The 20,045-nt window shown below is 35.7% G+C and overlaps 1 protein-coding gene across 2 annotated transcripts in view; it reads left to right on the top strand.

Annotated features, from left to right (window-relative positions):
* LOC118197101 (serine/threonine-protein kinase DCLK1-like) overlaps positions 1–20,045 on the top strand; it is a 219,236-nt gene that overhangs the window by 138,750 nt on the left and 60,441 nt on the right. For both annotated transcript variants that reach the window (XR_015038507.1, XM_085807611.1), the window contains exons 4-5: positions 8,379–8,504; positions 13,081–13,154. Coding sequence is in view for 1 of the 2 variants with exons in the window: in XM_085807611.1 (XP_085663737.1) it covers positions 8,379–8,504; positions 13,081–13,154 (200 nt within the window). In the remaining variant the exon portion in view is untranslated. The remainder of the gene's footprint in view (positions 1–8,378; positions 8,505–13,080; positions 13,155–20,045) is intronic.

The following is a 20,045-nucleotide window of genomic DNA, read 5'->3' as shown; positions in this document are numbered from 1 at the left end:
CCCGTGGCGAGAGTACAATAGGAGCAACTTTTGGAGCGGAAAGAACCGTGAGAGAAAGTTAACTGTAGAAAAGACGGAGAAGTTTTAGGATAGTTAAAGGGAAGGGAATTAAAGAAAAACGTTAAAAGTTGGAGAGGAGAGGTGGATTAAAAAGTGGAAAGAAATAAAAAATGGGGACAGAATTGACCAAAAATACCTGTTTGATGTTTGAAGATATGCAAGCTTGTACATGTGCAGATTGCTGGAACAAAAATTCATTAAAAAAAAAAAGTGTTTTGAGTAGCATATGAGGGAGTTAGATTTAGAAGATTAGAATATTAATTTAAAATTCAAAAAATTAGGCAGTTTAAGTTGAATAATTAAGTTAGGTGATAAAATAATAGAGAAACGTTAAAACTATTGCAAGTCTGATTTAAGATTGTCTGGGCCGTGTTTTATGAAAAGATGAGGTCTTGGCAAGTGGAGGGGCATGTTACCTATAGCAGCACGGATATAAAACCGAGAAACGAGGCCGAATTAGGTCCGGCGGGCATGTGGAAGTATGGAATTAATTAAGGGTCGTCGGGTTAGGCCCGTGAAGTGCTTGTTAATTTAAAAATTTTTAGAAAGAATTCCTAGTCAAGCAGACACCTCCGCTTCGGCTTCCTAGGAAAGATGTTATAAGTTCTCTCAAGAACGCTCCTAGGTCGCTTAGCTGAGCTGGGCTCAGCTGGATCATAAGCAGGAAGCGAATGCAAGACTGGGTTTTCGATCTGCGTTAATCTATTAAAGAATTTAGCCGAATTTTGCCGGAAAAAGGCATCTAGGGGTAGAATTTTGAGATCGTTATGAAGCACTTCATTACGGACGAAATAATGAGCATTTGTCAGGATACGAAGCGTGACGCTCTGGAATACTTGTATTTTCTTTAGATGGCTATTGGCAGCAGTAGACCAGACGACAGCTGCGTACGTCAGGATCGGTAGGATGGTACTCTTGTATAAAAGGATCTTATTGTTGAGGGAGAGGTTGCTGGTTCTTTTGAGGAGAGACATCAGCTGGGTTCTTGTATTCCTTGCTTTTGAGATGGCGTAATTGATGTGGGTATTCCAGAGCAGCTTCGCATCTAGATAAACTCCCAGATATTTATAGGATTCCACCCAGGGTACATTTTCTTCAAATAATCTGAGTGGAGGGAGTTGACTATGGACATTCCTCTTTCTGGAAAAGAAAACTGTGGCGGCACTTTTTGCGACATTAATTTTGATTTTCCAGGTAATGAGCCAGGACTCCAAGTCTGTTAAATACAGCTGTAGGTGATTGAGAGTGGCATGTAATGTTGAGTGCTGTGAAATGATGGCTGTGTCGTCTGCATAGAGTGCTAGATCGACACTTGGTGCTTGTGGTATGTCATTTACATACAAGTTGAAGAGCGTGGCGCTAAGAATTCCTCCCTGAGGCACCCCAGCCAGGATAGGGCGAGGAGAAGAGACAGAATATTTTACTTTGACAGAAAAGGTACGATTAGTGAGGTAAGAGTGCATTATGTGCACAAAATTAGCCGAAATTTCAAGTCGCATGAGCTTGAATAAAATTCCGATATGCCAACATCTGTCGAAAGCCTTTGCTACGTCTAAATAAACAATAGCTGTAGGCTTTCCACTGCGAGATCCTGTATGAATGATTTCAACTACCCTCAGTAGCTGGGCCTGAGTTGAGTGTTTAGCACGAAAACCGAATTGCTGAGGAATAATAATGTTTCGGTTTCGGCAGAAATCATTCAGGTATCTAAGCAGTATAGCTTCGTAAATTTTACTAAGTGAAGACAGAAGGCTGATCGGCCTATAATTTTGAGGGACCTTTGGGTCCATTCCAGGTTTTAGAATAGGAATGACTAATGCATTCTTCCAGCTATGGGGATAATATTTTAGCCTTAGCATTGAATTTATCAAAACTGCTAGGTAAAATATGAATTTAACTGGTAGATTTTTAATCATGCGATTAGAAATCCTATCCAGGCCAGGTGCTTTTGCAGGGGTGAGATTTTTGATCAAAGCAGAAATCTCAGTCATTGTTGTGGTGATGGGATCCTCAGAATTTGTATCTGAGGAGAGAAATTCTTCAACTTGGTGTTGGACTTCATGCGTGTGCTCTGCACAGGAATCGAACATGAGTCCAGTGTTAGGTGAAAATTGTGTTTGAAGGCTGTCTGCTATGCGTTCAGCCTTTTCAGTGTCTGTTAATGCCATCCGGTCATTGACCATGCCCATTAGGGGGGGAATGTCGTGTTTTGGTTTGCGAAGCCGTGCGCTGGCAACCCAGAGGCTATTATCAGAAGTCTTTAAGGACTTAAGGTAGTTTGCATATTTTTCGTCTGTGTATTTCTTAATGTCAGACTTGATCTCATTCTGGATCCTTCGCAGTTGCACTCGAAAGTTTTCCAAACGTGTATTTTGCCAGTCTCTGCGAAGGCGGTTTTTAATTTTGATTTTATTTTTAATGTGATCAGGTAATTTATAATAATTTTGCCTGAACTTGGGTTTGGAAGCAGCCGTAAATGCGCTTCCTAGGGTTTGGTTGAGCCTGTCAATGGCAAAATCAACCTCCTGATTATCGTGAATTTTGATAGGGGGGAGAATACCATTTTCCAAGACATACCGAAAGTTGTCCCAATTTGTGGAGACTTGCGCCGGTAAATTTTGGATGTTTTAAGGGTGAGGTGAACCGGATAATGGTCAGAGGACAATTCCGGAATCACTTCGATCAAATAGTCTACTGGAATATTTTTAAATAAGGCCAGATCAATAATGGAAGGAGCACCTAACCCCCCGGGAAACTGGTAATGGGTAGGTGTGTTTGGCGCAATAATTTGGATACGGGCGTCCTGAGCCCAAATTTTGAGTTTATCGCCATAGTTGTTGGCAGTGACACAATCCCAACTTCTATGACGGGCATTTAAATCTCCTGCGATAATCAGATTATTTGCAACACCACTTAATTTTCTGAGATCAGAGATAAATGCGGGTCCCTGTCTCGGAGGCATATAGCAGGACGCTACTGCTATTGGGGGACAATTTGGAATATGAATTTGTACTATAGTCGCTTCTAAGGCCTCCAGTGGTGGCGTGGGTATCCTAGAATGCTTTAGGGAGCGTTTTACATAAATGCTAGTACCGCCACTAGCACGAACAGTGTCACTGATGCATACCTCTCTGTCATTTCGGTAGCAGAAATAATTCGCGATGTTCGCGCTAAGTCCCTCAACCAGATGTGTCTCCTGAACGAGGAAGAGGTCCATGTGATGCTCATTAATAAAATCCCGGACTTCGTGAATCTTCTTCTTGATTCCGTTAGCGTTCCAGTAGGAGATCAGGAGAGAATCTTCACTAGTTGCACAGTTGAACTTGAGGCCTTTAGTTTAAGAGGCCACAGTATGCCTCATAAATATAAAATGCTCTCTCAGGCCCCGTGGAGACATTTCGGAGCCTAGGGAGAGCATTTCTAAAAGCCTCAAGGAGGATCTTATGTTCAATGCCGAATTCCGTGGCGATTTGGAAGACGCTCCGGAGGGTATCTGTGCAGCTTCCATCATCTACGGTCGGGGCTGGAGCCTGGGCCGGTGGAGTTGGCGGGAGGAGTGGACTCTTCTTCGGCGCTTGCTTCGGAGCTTGCTGCGTCGCAGGTGCTTGCTTCGGTTCCTTGGTAGATGATGGTAGTCCGGGATTTTTCCGTCCGGAAACGACATCACTAAAGGAGGGATCCGTGCTGCTAATTGGAGCTTTAACCGGAGCCGGTACAAATTTTGAAATCCCGCTATCCGATCTAATAGGGGGGGTTTTATTTTTATTGGCTGGGTTTCGGGGACAGTGAAACCAGTTTGCGGCGTGCCGCCCAAGGCAGTTCGCGCAGGTGTTGGCTTCCTCCGGGTCGTTGGTGCATTGGTACGCGTAATGCGGGCCGGCGCACCTCAGACACCGGATTGGCAGTGTGCACACTGCGGAACTGTGGAAGAAGCCTTGGCAGCGCCAACACTGGCTCGGCCCCTTCTTCCCGATGTGTTTCTCGAATTTGATTTCGATGCCAAACATTGAGGTCTCTTCAAAAATATCATAAACGTTCAGAGACGGATTTAGCTGGACTAAGAATAATGGCATAGGATAGCGGGACCTGTGCCTACGGAGCTGAGTCACGCTGATAACAGAGTATCCTAAAAGTTGTAATTCAGCCTTAATTTTCTCAGCTTTAGCAGAATTAGGTAGGCCGCGAAGCATAGCCTTTACGGGCCGATCCTGTTTCAAATTAAATGACTTATATTCGGCGCCCTGATTATTTAAAATTTGGGCCACCGAACGATAGTCCTCTTCAGACTGCATTTCAATGCGTAAAAATTTGCCTTTCATTCTGCAAATAGCCGTAGGCACAGTTGCTTGGACTAGAGATGTAAGAAACTCAAAATCTTTGGGTTCAACAAAGAAGAAAGGTATTTTCCTTTTAGCTTTGTTAGAGCTTTCAGTTGGGGGGGGGAGTACCGTCTCCGGGTTGCTCCACAAGATCGCTGTTTTCTTCCACCCTAACCGCAGGTTGGGTGGGTGGCAATTCCTCCTCTGGCTGTTCTCTCCAAAATGGAGGCAGGCTATTGTTCAGGACCTGTTTTTCTGGGGAAATCGGCGCTCCTCGTGAAACAAGATGGCGAGGAGGCCGCTGAAAACCTTCATCATCTATTTTTCTAATCTTTTTAGTTTTTGGAAATTCCGAATTTTCGCTGGAGTTTAAAGTTAGTTTCTGGATTTTTTTGGTGCTAGATAGTAATTTTTCTGCTTGTAATTTAGCCAGTTTTAGTATTTGCTTAGAATTTTGGTTTTTAGCCAAATTTTGATTTTTATCCAAGGAATCGGGTTTTAGTGAGATTTCATCGTTACTAAGTTCCTTAGCTGATTTAAGTAATTTTTTAATACATTCTTCCTCAGTTGGGGGAATGGCAAAGAGAGGCAGATTCAGGCGTTTAGCAAGAGTGGTAAGATTAAAAAGCGTTACCTTAGATTCTTGTTGCACGCACTTGAGGTCGAAGCTGGCCAGTGGTGTTGATTTCCTCGCTCTGGATAGATTCTGTTCTAGGTCAGTAAAACGAGCCTTGAGTAAGTACAGTTGTTTGATCTGGATCAGGAGGTCATCCGGATTCATTTGATGGTCAAGATTGGTGTCAGAGACAGGGACGTCGGTGTCCGTGGACGTCGAAGTATCCATCTCGGCGCTTGCTTCGGAGGGGTTGCCGGCCATGATTTCCGGCTTCGCATCGCTGCAGGTGGCTTGTGGGGAGCTCATTGTCGCACGTCCTCACTCGACGAGAGACACCCTGCTAATTGAAGACCATGGGCAGTTTACTTGTTTTGCTGGTAGGACGCAGTATGCCGTGGTGTCTTAGATAATACCCTTCATCTATAAGCCTATCTTCTTTCACCTGCTCCATATGATGCAAATTTTCACATTTATTAAGAAATTCTATGTAAAGTGTTTTCAAAGCAAGATCTCGTTCCAAGAGTGTCCACAATTGATCTAGTCTTTTCAATGTGATTTCTTTTGAATTTCCCAACATTGTTTCCGAAGATTCCGGCTTGAGTAGCATTCCAACCATATATCTGCCGTTTAGTTTCCTATAATGTGTTTTTGCGAAGTGCTTATTGCAATAATTTTAATTCATCATTACAAGTTTTGCGTGGTTCTACTTCTATTTCTCAGAAGCTTTGTGAGGGTTTTATTGAGAGTTTGTAAATTTTTAGACAAGAAACAGTGTTTTGGTGTATAACACAAACTATTGTCTGAAATACTACCCTTGAAACAAGGTAGCTTGATTGCAACAACAAGTTGTCTCCCAATTTTGCATTATTATCTCTCAAAATTGAGAAGAATAATTCAACTGGAGTGTAAAAATTTGAAACATTAATTCTTTTGGAAGGTATAAAATTAGCTATGTTAGGCACAATTAATAAGTCAATTTCCCAGTGTGAACCATTACTTTCATTTGATAGAATAGCTGAAACCCTTTTCGTAATGTTTAGCGATGTGTCATTTAATCCACTTATCAGTACGTTTATTTTTTTTCTTTCTTCAAACCCAGCACATCAGCTGCTCTTCTAGTCATAAATGAACTTTCACCAGCTGCGTTTCACACATAAATTATTACAGTATTTATCAAAACACTTATGTTATTTCCATTTGAGAAGAAAGAAATGCGAGCATTTCCTTGCAGATGCGAATCCATTGATTTTGACGCTTTTATGTTTTGTTGATTTGGTTCCTGAATTCTGTCGTCCCCGTGATGTCTAGACCCGTCAGCGGCGATGAATATGCATGCAGCAATGTATGATGATCGGATTTTTTCTTACAAATATAACAAACACTATTTGATTTACACTGAGAAATCCTTACTAATATTATAAATGCAAATGTGAGTTTGTGTGCTTGTTTGTTTGTTACGCTTTCACGCCTTAATTACTTAACCGATCATCATGAAATTTTCAAGAAATATGTTTGATATATTAGAAAAGGTTATAGGGTATAAAATGTCTTCGTATGACTTTAATTAGCTGAGATATTTATTAAAAACTACTTTTCACATTTTTCACTTACTTTGTTGGGTTTTTCTCTATTAAAGGGATTTAGCTATGCGCCAATTTATAGTTTCACAAATATCTATGGAACGGCGGTTAGTTGAATTTCGAGACCGATTCCAAAAATTCGGCAGAATCCATTGAGACCAATCTCATGTTCGTACGACTTTAATCAGCAGAGATATTAATTAAAAGCTCTGAAAACGCTAATTTGAATGCGACTCGATAGCGACATTAGGGATTTTTCTTAGATTTTTCCCGTGTGGGTCCAATAAATTAGTGATAAAAATTAGAACTTTTGATCTAATTATCCAAATTCTCGAAATTTATAAACTTGTATCGCTCTCTGAATAATAGGAGCAATGTTGTAGTAACTGTTTTAGTCGCTTAATTATTTCCAGCTTAATCACACATGAAACTCTGCTTGCTATTGTTAACTATTTGTTGACAGGCTGCGATTCGAAAGCGACGGAGGGGGGGAACTGATATCCAGTCGACTATTGGGTTGGCAAAAAGGTCAAAGTTCACGGATTTACACGTGGAAAATCATTTTAAAATTAATAACTTCTAATTAACTTACAAACTTGAAACTATTATCAACATTTCGAATTTTGTGATATATTTAATGTTTTGTTTTGTATTTTTTTAAAGATCTATTCATTCGTGTTGTATATTTCTTTTACTGTTGCTTTAAAAATTGCATTTTCATTTTACTGTGAGGGATAAAAAATTTTGTTTTATCACTTTAAGGTGCTCAAATGTTCTTTATTTTGAAATTTTACACAGGTTGTACTTTTAAAATTCACGCAGAGTTGAAACTTATTCAAGAACATCAACGCGAGCGAGTGGTCTGTTGCACTGAAATCATAAATGTGTTTGTAGAAAGCGTTGCAGACTGGGGCGGGGGCACAAAAATCTTGTTTCCTTTCCTGCTTGAGTTGACATTATAAATTAGGTTTTTGTCTACATAGGCATAAATAAATGAAATTATTGAGCCACATACTTCATCTCAGATTCATTGAGAGCAGACTGACTGCATTTTGTTCATTATTACAAGTATGGTGTGAATTAATCATTTATAAAAGCATAACTTCATGAAGGTAGCTAAAACCTTTTATTTTTTTTCTTTAATAAACATTGTATATTTATTTATCTTCTATTAACTTGTCATCTTGGTACGTTCTTGAGAAAAATTGAATGTAACTAGTCCTGTTGAAGAAGGTCACAACACATTTGTTTTAAACTTTTAGAACATAAAACACCTTTTTATGAACTCAAGTAACACCACAAAACCCCAACATCAAATTATTTCTGCCATTTTTTGTGAACCTAAGTGTAAGTGAACAAATTAGTAAAAATTTGAAATTTTTACTTTAATTTTTACTTTAGTAGTTTCGCGACAAATTTTTACGTTAGTGTTTTCACCTAGCAGCATACTTTGATTCATGACTTTATAATTCTGATTGATTTCAGTCTGGTCTTTCATTAGTTAACCTGATTGTTCCATGCAAAAATGTAAGTGATTATTTGGCTACATAATGTTTTGCCAAGTGATGTATTTCTCACAACTCAAATAAGCAAAAGTTTCTAGTCTGTTAGTGTTGTATTTATTCAGTGGAGCTGTTATATTTTGCCATTTTATTATATTGTTTAATTTGCAAATTTTAATTAGTTTTTCTTCTTTTCGAATGTATGTGGGGAGGAGAAATGATGCTGTACCATTTTTGTGTATATTAAGGGTACTGAAATTTCCAATCTCAAAGATTTATGTGCAAATTCTTATTTTTACAGAATGCAAATATTTGAAGCATAGTGCTAGAAATTCTGAAAATTTTACGAGTTATAAAAGAAGCTTATTGAGCATCCAGTCTCCAGTATCTAGAAGAAGAGTATCTTCTCCATTTACTCTGAATGAAAGTAAGCATGTATTTTTCTCAATTATTAATCAGTTTAAAATTACTTTGTTTATTTTAAGATTGCTTTTTGTGTTGTAGTTCCCACCATAAAAAGAAATATGGTATGTTCTGAAGAAATACAGTAACTTTTCACAGTAAAGTCTAAAGATTAAGCTTTAAATGGTTCAACGAACCTGATAATCCTGCACCCCATCCACTAATATTTATGTCACAAAATAATACTAGATTGCAAAGTCCGAAATCCGGACGTCTATTATCCGGAATGATCTAAAATGTGGACCTCAAACCCACCAACAACGTTTTTCTCATAGGCTCTACACATGCGCATTTGATCCCCCTCTCCGTGCATAATAAAACATCTGTTGAGTCCCGATTCTTAATTTCACTTTGACACTAGATATAATACCTTGTTATTGAAGAAACAATCATTTTAGCATAAATTCGTACGATCAGTAATTTGGCTCCGTTGCTGCGTATGTGCTTGGCACACATCTCAAACTGAAACATTCCACATAGATTCATCATTGATCTGCCGCCAACCTGACGAATCATTATTTATTATACTTTCCTTTCATCAGTGCATGTTTATCAAAACATGACAACTTGAGTAATGACTCTTGTAGCGATGCCTAAGCAATTTTTTAAATAAAGGAGTATTTATTTTTAACCTTTTATGTTGACGTTACGCTTGCCGATGATTACAGATTTAGGTTAAATGCGCTAGAACATATTGACTAGGAAAAATTTACCAAAAATTTCCTTCCATATGCTAAAAATAGATTTTATTGATGATACTCATAGACCCAAAGATTACATTTAGAGCTATTTGAATTAAGAACAACTGATTTGTTATTCACATAAACCCAGAACCAGCGCCAGGGCTCATATGGCTGCACCGAGTTACAGAATTTAGGACCCACAGAGACAGCATCACACGGTAAAATGTCTAGCACCAGCCCTCAGTAAGGCTTAAGTATATGTGGGAATTTATTTATTCAGAACTCTGATAAGCTTTAAGCATGTGCAAGAAATAGACAAAAATATAATAAATAACTAAACTAAAACAATTCAGGCTTAATTGTCTCAGTGTGCAATAGAAGCAAGATAAAATTTAACGGAACAACTTGTCGTTAGTCGTCAAGCTCATGATGCATAGCCAAATATGTATAGTGAAGGATAGCTAAATTTGATGATAATAGCCACTAATTTGAATGTTTTCGAATATCACAAAACAAAGGTGAAATTTTCCAGTTAATGGATTTTTGTAAAGAAATGTGGAGAAGCGGTAATAAATGAAGATGATATAAAAAGTTTTTCATTCTGAGGACAATGCTTCTCAATCATCAATCAATTAATGAATGGCCAAATCTGTAGTATGGTTCTAGATCCAGAAAATACCGCTACCAATAGTGAAGAAAATGACAGAGAACTTACTGAAAACGAGAAAATTTCAATTGAGAAGTTAGTCGGAATTTTCGAAACAGTTACACGACTTGTAATGTAACTGAACAAGAGATTATGTCTGTCTACAGAATTAAAGAGAAAGTATTACCACAAAAAACAAAGCAACTTAAACAACTTACATTGAAAGAAATGTTTAATAATGTAAACAAATAAATATAAAGCTTTTTTTGTGAATTTTGATACCCTTTAGATCATAAATCACGATTTTGCATTTTTAATTTTATAATTTCTACTTGCAAACTTACTAGATTTAAACTGATTAACTAATATCCGGAAAAATTCCAAATCCGGAATTGCCGAAGTCCCAACGACTCCAGATTTCTGACTTTTACTGTACTAACATTTCATTTGGTAACATTCGAAAGGGCTTGGTGGTTGCTTTGCTTCTACTTGACATCCTCAGTTAGTCTGTGGAGTACTTTGTTGTGTAAAAGTAACGTAAAGTTCTGTAATCCTGTATAGACTGACAAGCAAGTTATAGCTATGTTTGTGAAAGTATGACAATATCCTATGTAGGTTTTGAAACACTTAAGTTTTAACTTAATAAAAGGCACAGTTTGTGCATATAAATCAAACTACTACTTGTGGATGTTTGATTAGAGAAAATTGAATTTGCAAATTAAAGTGGATTCATAGCTGAAGTTTACAGTAACTATGTTGGCTGAAACTTTTAATCGTGTAATTTAATTAATTTATCAAAAAGGCTAATGCCAAAACACTAACTTAGTAAAGCTAGATGAAAGGAAATACAGACTGTGAGTGTTGCTGCTAAAAACTATGCCTAAAATTTTCAAAACCCTCACCTTAAACAGTTGCAACTCATTTGCATCTTTTTTTATCCCCCCCAAACGCTAGGCACTATTTTGTCTTTTTCAACATTATGTTTCAGCCACTGCTAAGCCCAGAAGTGGTGGCCTTTTTAAATTGTGGAGCCACTTAATAGGCAGCCACCTTTACCAGTTACAATCCTGCCTTCTCCGGGATTCAAATCCGGAGAAGTTCCCCTAACCATTATACCATCTGGGCGGCCATTTGCATCCTTCTGAGGGCCAATGAAATGAGAGGTCACAAGGCCAATCTAAATCATAAAATAATTATCTTGCTTTAAGCTTTACATTAATGTATATTTTGCTTTCTTTCTTTAGAATTATTGTTTCCCAAAGTTGATAGAAATGTTTGTAAAAATATAAAATGGAAGCAAAATTTATAAGTATTTTATTCACAAAAACTAATAAGTGATAATGTCATAATGCAAAGTTAGTTGCATCTGCAGGTATCCAAAAAAAAAATGCGTAGTGGCATTTATTATTCAACCAAAATCACTTGGTATGAAGATGGTGCACAGTTAACTATATTTGTGAAATTTGCCGAAAAAGTGAAAAATATAATTTTGAAGAAGTAATAAACATCCATATTCTATGGAATAACTTAAAATATAAGAATAAAAAAAATTAAATCCATGAAGCATTTGAATTTTATTTGGAAAGGCCTTCATGCATTGGCAATAATGACTTTTAAACAGAGATTAAGTATAATCAGGCTATGAATGAATTTATTTATTCATTAAATGTGTGCAAAATTATTTTATACAGTTTTTTCAATCCTCTGTGTATTCCATATTAAGAAGAAAATCATTTTGTGCCTTTTATGCAGTTCAAACGTTAGCTGTAATTTGAACTCAAAAAACTAGTAAACCAGTTCAGTTATCAAAAGTATTCCACAATGCCAGTTTTAACAGGAACATATTAGTCACTGATAGCGAGTTCTAGGGTTATGTCATCTGTATAATCCCTGACAAATATAACCTGCCTCTTAACGATGTATTCGATCCATGAACTGTGGTTTAATGATGTTATTAGATAGCTATTTCAAGACAGATTTCGTTGTTGATGATTTATCATTTCATTACACTCTGTCTAATGGCAAAAGGATTTTCCTGTTTTTGAAAGGGAAATGGATATAATAAGACTATAAATAATAAATACAGTGGGTGATCGATTAACAAACATAATCCGTTCCAAGATTGTTTGCTATCCGAATTGTTCATTAACTGATCACCGATTTACCATGTATGTTAATGGGAATTCGATTCATTCTTTCTGGCGATCCTAAAAATTAAATTTTAAAAAAATGTCATGTACAAGTATAATCTCTTAGTAAGTTTATTTATTACAAATATTAATACATACATATAGTCTTACTTATTAAACAATTTTTTTCCTTTCTTTGGGCATTAAAGAACATGTCCAACCGTACACATCGTACGGTGCTGCCTCACTGCTACATAGTATGAATGATGACTTGTCAGTGCACGCGCACATCCATTTTCAGGATGAATTGAGGATGGGTGTTCCGAGAGCTGAGAGGTTTTCGTTAGAATTAGTTTTTGTTTGTTGTCCGAATATCGTTCATTGTCCGAACACAAAAATCTTTCCTGAAAGTGTTCGTTGTCCGAACTGTTCGTTGACCAATCACCCACTGTACAGCTATCACATTTGCTTTAAAATAACCATCACTTGGTATCTTGGGATAGGATGCTTGTATCAGGTAGTATACTGTAATTTGTATAACCATGGTTGACATAATTGATGTCAGTTCAAAATTCTGATTTTTCGATAAATATCTGACAGGTTTTTCTTTTGAATATTAATAAAATTGTTTAATTACAGAATCATTTATGCTGACTTTTTGAAGATCTAAAAATAGTACTATGGGTAATATCTTTGCAAATTTTATGAGTTTACTTAAGCAGTGTCTTAATTCTTGATGTCTTGAATATCAGACTGAGGTAGAGAATTAAATTTCATTGTGTTTAAATTTTTTTTAACATATCTTTCTGCAGAAGATTCATGGTACCGCTATACATTAAGAAGCTACCTGTTAGTGTCAAAGAATGTAGTTTCAACTAGTTTTTGAATTTGAAATATTTAATGAAGTGTCAGATTTTGTTTAATTATAATCATTCAGCTAGAAATGAAATCACAGAAATCTTTCTTATTTGTGAATGAAATGTTTTGTCTGGCATGATATAAGCATATATGCTTTAAATATATGCAAAATATTATTTGCTGCATTTAATGATTCTTGTGTGTAATGATCCTTTGCATTTTCAGTATCATTTGAAGCAACTTCTAATAGCAGTAGAGGATCCTTCTCTGCATCACCGCTCTTTCCTTCGCGAAATCCGGTATGTTAATTTTATTATTGAGAATTAATAAAACCTGTTTTAGTTATCTTTTAGCTTATACAATCAGTAACAAGCTGGCTCATATACTAGATCTTAGTTTTTCTCCAGATATGTTCCATTATAACTTTTATTTTATAAATAAGACAGTATAGTTCAGACATGAGCAAACTGCGGCTCTCCGACATCATAATTGCGGCTCACGAGCTACTTGCAATCCTCTGAAAACAAATGGAATTTTAAATAGAACTCATGTAGTGCCACATTTCTTTATTAACTACTAATTTAATGTCTAATATTATATATGTAAAAATTTGATAGATTTCAAACTGTCGGCTGCTAGCTTATCGTCAGGGCAACAAATACATAAAATTGTAAATAATTCCATTTCTGGAAATTGCTATTCCTTTTTTCTTACTTTTTGAATAGGTAATGGTCATCGGAATACACTAACATGAAGTTAAATCTGATACACAATGCTAATATATTTATTTAATTATTCTCGATAACATTTTCCTCTCAAGTTAATTTTACTTCAGGCAGTATCTTACATTCCTACCTGATACCATTATTCCCAAACAGTTGTGATTCACCTGCAAGATTTGCTCTTGTTGTAGGGTACTACTTTTATTCAGTTCTTGAATGGGGTGAGTAACTGCTGGAGAAACCTGTTTCGCCTTGCAATCCATACAGAACTCTTTTAATAAGTAGAAGAATTTTACGAGGAATTTATTTTTGAGGTGAACCTTCAGCCTCTTACTTGGTTGTCTCAATTTTCTGCAGAACTCTTTCAAAATTAATTTCCTATCTCCAAGCAAGTCAAGCATTTTTATGCAGTTGCTTCACAGATTTTGCAACTATTCACAATAATATGCTTAATGGACCCTTTTCCCACATGAAACTCTTATCTTTCGTAATTATTTCTTGGTAATCCTAGGAAGAGATCATAATTTATTTAACCAATGGTTGTGCATGCTCAAATATTTCGTGGGAAGAATCACTGGTTTAACAAAGTTTTAAATTTTAGTCAAATTGTTTAATTCCCACTTTTTCAAATATTGTATTGCAGATAGAGATATTTCACCTTAATCATCAAATAACGTTGCATCAAGCAATGAGGGATCAACAGAACACAAACGTCTCTCTTCTCCAAAGTTTCTGTCCAAATTGGATATTTCACCTTAATCATCAAATAACATTGAATCAAGCAATGAGGGATCAACAGAACACAAACGTCTCTCTTCTCCAAAGTTTCATTACACTTCTTTTAATCTGTTGATATTTTATGTCCCTAATTTTCGATCATCATGTACATCTGACACATCCTTCATTAAAGCTTAGTAGCAAAATGAAAATTTGTAGAATGATCCTCTACTTAATCTCTACAAATTTCGGGGAATAATGTGAAAAATTTGCTCCTGTAAACGTTTAGTATGATCTTTTATTTTCTAAAATATCCTCCACTTACAGACTCCATTTCAACTCAATTTGAGATTTATTTTCTGTACACAGGTCAGGTAACCCAATAGAATATTGTGATGTGTAACCATTAGGCTGACAATAATTTATTTTGTTATTTAACATTCTGAGTTATTTTACTTAGAAATTCAAGACGAGATAGATCATTTGATCACCTTTATGGGTCCAACATTTAGAATATGATGAATCCGTACTATTTGGCAAGAGCTTAGGAACTAAACTATTGTGCAGACTTCAGTCACGTTGCAAAACGCCTCCACATCGAACATCTGTGCATGTCCATAGAAATATGAAGAGTTGCGTGTTTGAGGTGTTATATTTCCATTTGTGAAATAATTTCATTATAGTAGTGATAGGTATGTTTCCTTTCTGTAAAATTATTTTTGATTTGCTATGTATTTGAAAAACAGCTACGTTGAAGAGTTTGGCTTGAATTACTAGATTTATTAGCAATAGGTTTGTATGTCCAAAATTATTGTAACGATTCAAGCATTGGTTTCGAGAATTTTCAGTGATGAGCATGAACCTCGTTATCTACGTCCAAAATTATCAGGACAGTTTGAACGATAATTTCAAGAATTTTCACTGATGTGCATGAACTTTGTTATCTATGTAGAAAATTATTGGGACAGTTAGGGAGATAGTTTTGAGAATTTTCAATGATGCGCAGTGTGCTGATTACTAAAAAATTCTGGTAGATTCCTTAGGATGCCACTCTGAAATACTGTATCAGTCACAGCTGTCATGAGAGATACTGATTATTCAAATACCCCTGAAATTGCTGTCGTATTCTTATTTTTTGGTCAATTCTTTTATACTGGGCATCAGTAAAAGTAGTTATTGCAAAGTTTTGGGAAAAAAAATTTTAGCAGTTTCTTAGGTTAGAATCCAAAGATTCGAATGATCTCGTTATGTTGGCCTTATGTTAATTGCGTGGAGAAACAAAATTACTTTTTAAGCAAATGCCTAGGCAAGTTCATAGCTTATTTTTAAATAAGTATTTTTCTGGAATAAAAGTTTATCTGCAGTGCACATTGATGTGTATAATTTAATTTACCTGTTCTAAATGTAACGTTTGTACAGCTCACGAGTTTTTAAAAAAACTCAGTTTTCTTTTAAATAATGATTTGTAATCTACTCAAATAAGATTTTTTATGCAATTGTAGACCTAGTGAGTATGCTTCCAATTCATTTTACTCCTACTAAAGTAAAACAATAATTATAAACAGAAAGGTATAAAGGAAATCATAAGAAAATATTTGCTTTCTCTACCTGAACCGAAAATGCTCAGTTGCTCAGTATAAGCGCTAGTATTTTTCTGGAATAAAAGTTTATCTGCAGTGCACATTGATGTGTATAATTTAATTTACCTGTTCTAAATGTAACGTTTGTACAGCTCACGAGTTTTTAAAAAAACTCAGTTTTCTTTTAAATAATGATTTGTAATCTACTCAAATAAGATTTTTTATGCAATTGTAGACCTAGTGAGTATGCTTCCAATTCATTTTACTCCTAATAAAGTAAAACAATAATTATAAACAGAAAGGTATAAAGGAAATCATAAAAAAATATTTGCTTTCTCTACCTGAACCGAAAATGCTCAGTTGCTCAGTATAAGCGCTAGAATTTTTTATTTTCTTGGCATTAACTGTTCTAAACACAAAACAGTAGATATAAGATGTATCCATCATCTTGAAGTTTGGCCATGAATGATATACAGGGTTATTCAAAAAGAAAGAGCAGATTTCAAACATTTATTTCTTCCAAACTACAAAAGATTGAAACATGATTCTAACGTTAATTGATAGAGAAAAGTTTACAATTATGGTATGCATTCAGTAACTGCAGTTTGTATGGCTTCATGTGCAGACGATGTTTTAGAACTCGCTATACCATTGGTTGAGGAATTTTAAGTTCTTTGCTTGCTCACGATGTGGATTTCTTTGGACTCCTTTTGTAAAGTGTACGAATACACATGACATTCTTGTTTGATGTGCGTGGACATCCCGTGCTTTTTCCCTTTGCAGATGCAACCATCTTCTACGAATTTTCAATGCCACTCGTAAATTTGCTTATGACGCGGTGGTTGTTTATTAAATTGATGGCAAAATGCTCACTGAACTGCAACAATGGACTCTAGTTTTGGCAATTGTAGAACACAAAAAGACTTCTGCTGTGGTGTTGCTGCCATTTCACTACAGACTACCAACCAACAAATAATACCAGAACAAACAACAACGCCAATGTGGCCATGATTGGAACTTTTACCCGTACTAAATTGTACACTTTTCTCTATCCGTTAACGTTAGAATCATGTTTTTATCTTTTGTAGTTTGGAAAAAATACATGTTTGTAATCTGCTCTTTCTTTTTGAATAACCTTGTAGTTCAAAGACTCAAGTTTTATGTGGGAAATTTAATTATCTGTCATTCTTTTTAGCTGTCAGTTTCTATAATACATTAACCTCTGAAAAGTCTGATACATAGAATGAATCCAATAAAAAGCAAATAATAAAAAATTCACTATTAAAAATAGGCTTGATTGAAACACTCCAGTGAAAGTCTCTTGTGATCCATGTCAGAACCACAGAGGAATCACTCCAAAGGTACACTTGGCACTTTGTCAATTTAAGAGCGTCAATGATTTGACGATACAGCCGAGTAACTGTAAGTGCTTCAAGCAACTCTAATCTGGGAATAGTTACTTCTTTGGCAGACACTACTCTTGATTTACATAATACCAATTGTATCAAAAGTTTTGGAAGCATTGCTATTAAATTCGGCCCCTTTTCGAGGCAAGCATTCAAGGAATTCCCATTTTCATACTTCAGTGATGCATCCAATACAGGTTGAACTTTCGTAGTCAGACTGGAATCTTTGATTACTATTTGATGAGACAAATAGTGACCAGTATCACTATTATTCGGAGCTATTTAAATTATACCTTCCTCATGCCAGCCTTTAATAATAACATCATATTCTTTGAAAAATCCCATTTTCTGCAGTCTTCGTGTATTGCTGAAAAGTATTTTTTCTGCTTTATCTCTATTATCTCCAGGAATCCGATAACTATCCTTCCAAGGCAAGCAGACTTCATACTTATTGCCCTCGATTACTTTAAGGTTCTCTAGGGAAAATTTGATCATTTCAGTGTCTAAATTCTCCTTAGTCTTCACTTCTGGATCTTTTATGCCAATTGTCTATAAATTCCATAGTTCTGTGAGATACAAATAACAAAGTCCGACGGTATCAAGCAAGGTATTATGACTTTGCACCAGGCCTTGTAGGGACCAACCCAATTTTGTTTCAATGGCAATAAGGTTTGTGTCAAGTGGAATGATATTATTCGTCATTAGCTGTCCGGAATAATCAGCTCCTATTAATAATCCGGTATCTGGTGTATTTCTACCAGAATTACTGATTTTGATTTTATGTTCTCGAAGTGAGGAATATATATGTTTGAGTTTCACTCTAGGAATGTATCCACAAATTTTGTCTTTATCTAAAACCGATAATTCGTATTTGAATTTATTTTCCATTCCTTGTATTTCGATATCAAAAATACCATGGACCTGAGATTCAGTTTCAACTCCACCAAAAAAAATTGTGACTCAAAGTCTCTTGATCTAATGGGACTAAATCTAGTCTCTTTATTATGTCTTTCCATAAGTAAGATCTTTGTGACCCTCTGTCAAAAAGTGTTCTCACAAGTTCCTTTTTTCCATTATGAACAATCTTCACCATAATAATTTGGAGAAGAGTTGTTTGCAGTTTTTGGTTAGACAGTAAAGTCTCACTCGTTTCATTAGCTACTTTAGGTGCTTTCTTTTTTGAACTTCTAGAACCTTTTAGTTCTCTGCACATCACCGTTACATAACGTTTGTTGCAAATAGGTATTTCAGAGAACTTTTACACTTTTCGGCAGCATGCCCAATTTTTAGGCAGTTAAAACAAGCTTTTTACTTTCTTAGTAAATTTTTCTTATTTTCCAATGAAAGGCTGTGCAGCTTAAAGCACTCATAAGAATTATGTGTTTCCTTGTCACTCCAAACACAAAAATTAAGCTTTTTCTTCTTTGAATCTCCTGCATAAATAGCTGTTGTGGCTGGAATCAAGTCAAATTTGTTTGGAGCAGAAAAACTTGTATGGGCCAACTGAAGATGCTCTTCACTTTCAACTTCAATTCGGAGAAAATGCAATAAATTTTTCAAATTTTCAGTGTGTGCAACACTTTCCCTGCACTGGCGAGATCGCTCCCATGCCCTCAGAATTTCTTCAGGTAGTGAAGACTGTACAAGGGGATACAGCATAGCTGCATAAATCTCACTTTTTACCCCCCAAAGTCTCCAAAGCTCTGAGTTGCATCTCTGACTTATCATATAAGTTGGATAGAGTCATATTTCTTTTTTTGCTAGTTTGAGCCAATAGCTTCTTTATAATTCGTGCCTGAGGGAGGATAACTATCTATGAGCTCTGTCGCTGGGGATCCAACAACCGTTGCCTACAGTAGGTATTGAAATTTTTCATCATCATCTATATTTACATCTTCGTCGATCTTCTTAAAGAGTCCCCAAAATCCTAACCAATTTCAGGTCTCCCCATTAAATTTTTGAAGCTCCAGCTTTGGTAATTTAAAGTTCTTTTTCATGGAATTTTCTAAAATCCCAGGTGTAATTACAGGAGTGGAATTCACCATTCCATTTTCTACTTTTGTTTTTAAACTGATATATTTATTTCGATATGTTTCATTCGTGTCAAAATCAGCCAAATATCCACTTTCGTTTTTCACTTTCCAACAAAAGTTTGGAAATTTTTTATTGAACTTCATCTAATCTGTTGAATTTTCCTTCCAACTGTGAGCTCAATACTTTAAGTTGATTAACCTCCACGTCAGGCTTTAGAATTTCAGCATCTAAAGCATTGGCAGTAATCGTAAACGATTGCCTTAGAGGCTTACACTTTCGTAATAAAATTTCCATGATTTTAAATTCAGTATGCCCAGTATAATCAAATAATTCTTAAACTTACTTGATAAATTCCAATACGAAATTGATGTTTTGTTTTCAAACCGTTGTTTCGTTTTCTTCAAATAGCCATTCCGTCCTGTCATCGGACGCCAGTTGTTTGAAATTAATCAATTTCTTGACATATATAATAACTTGATGAATGGTAATATATTTCGCAGAGAAAAACCTTTTTAATTAACAACAAACTTATTTACTTAGCATTCTAAACATATCAAAAAAGTAACATTTCATGCGTTTTCACGCTCAAAGCATATGTAAACAAAAAATCATTGTTGCCACAAAAAAATCTACATTATAGTGAACATATTAAATTATTGTGCGTTGAGTTCAAGCACGTTCCTTAACAAAAAGTTTACATAAGTGTTTAGAGGTAAGTGAATATCACTTGG

This window comes from Stegodyphus dumicola, chromosome X1 (genome assembly GCF_044657685.1).
Source record: "Stegodyphus dumicola isolate Sdum_Otavi_A_Nest chromosome X1, ASM4465768v1".
NCBI lineage: Eukaryota > Metazoa > Arthropoda > Arachnida > Araneae > Eresidae > Stegodyphus > Stegodyphus dumicola.
The sequence above is the reverse complement of the archived record's forward strand: the minus strand, read 5'-3'. Positions and strand labels throughout refer to the sequence as shown.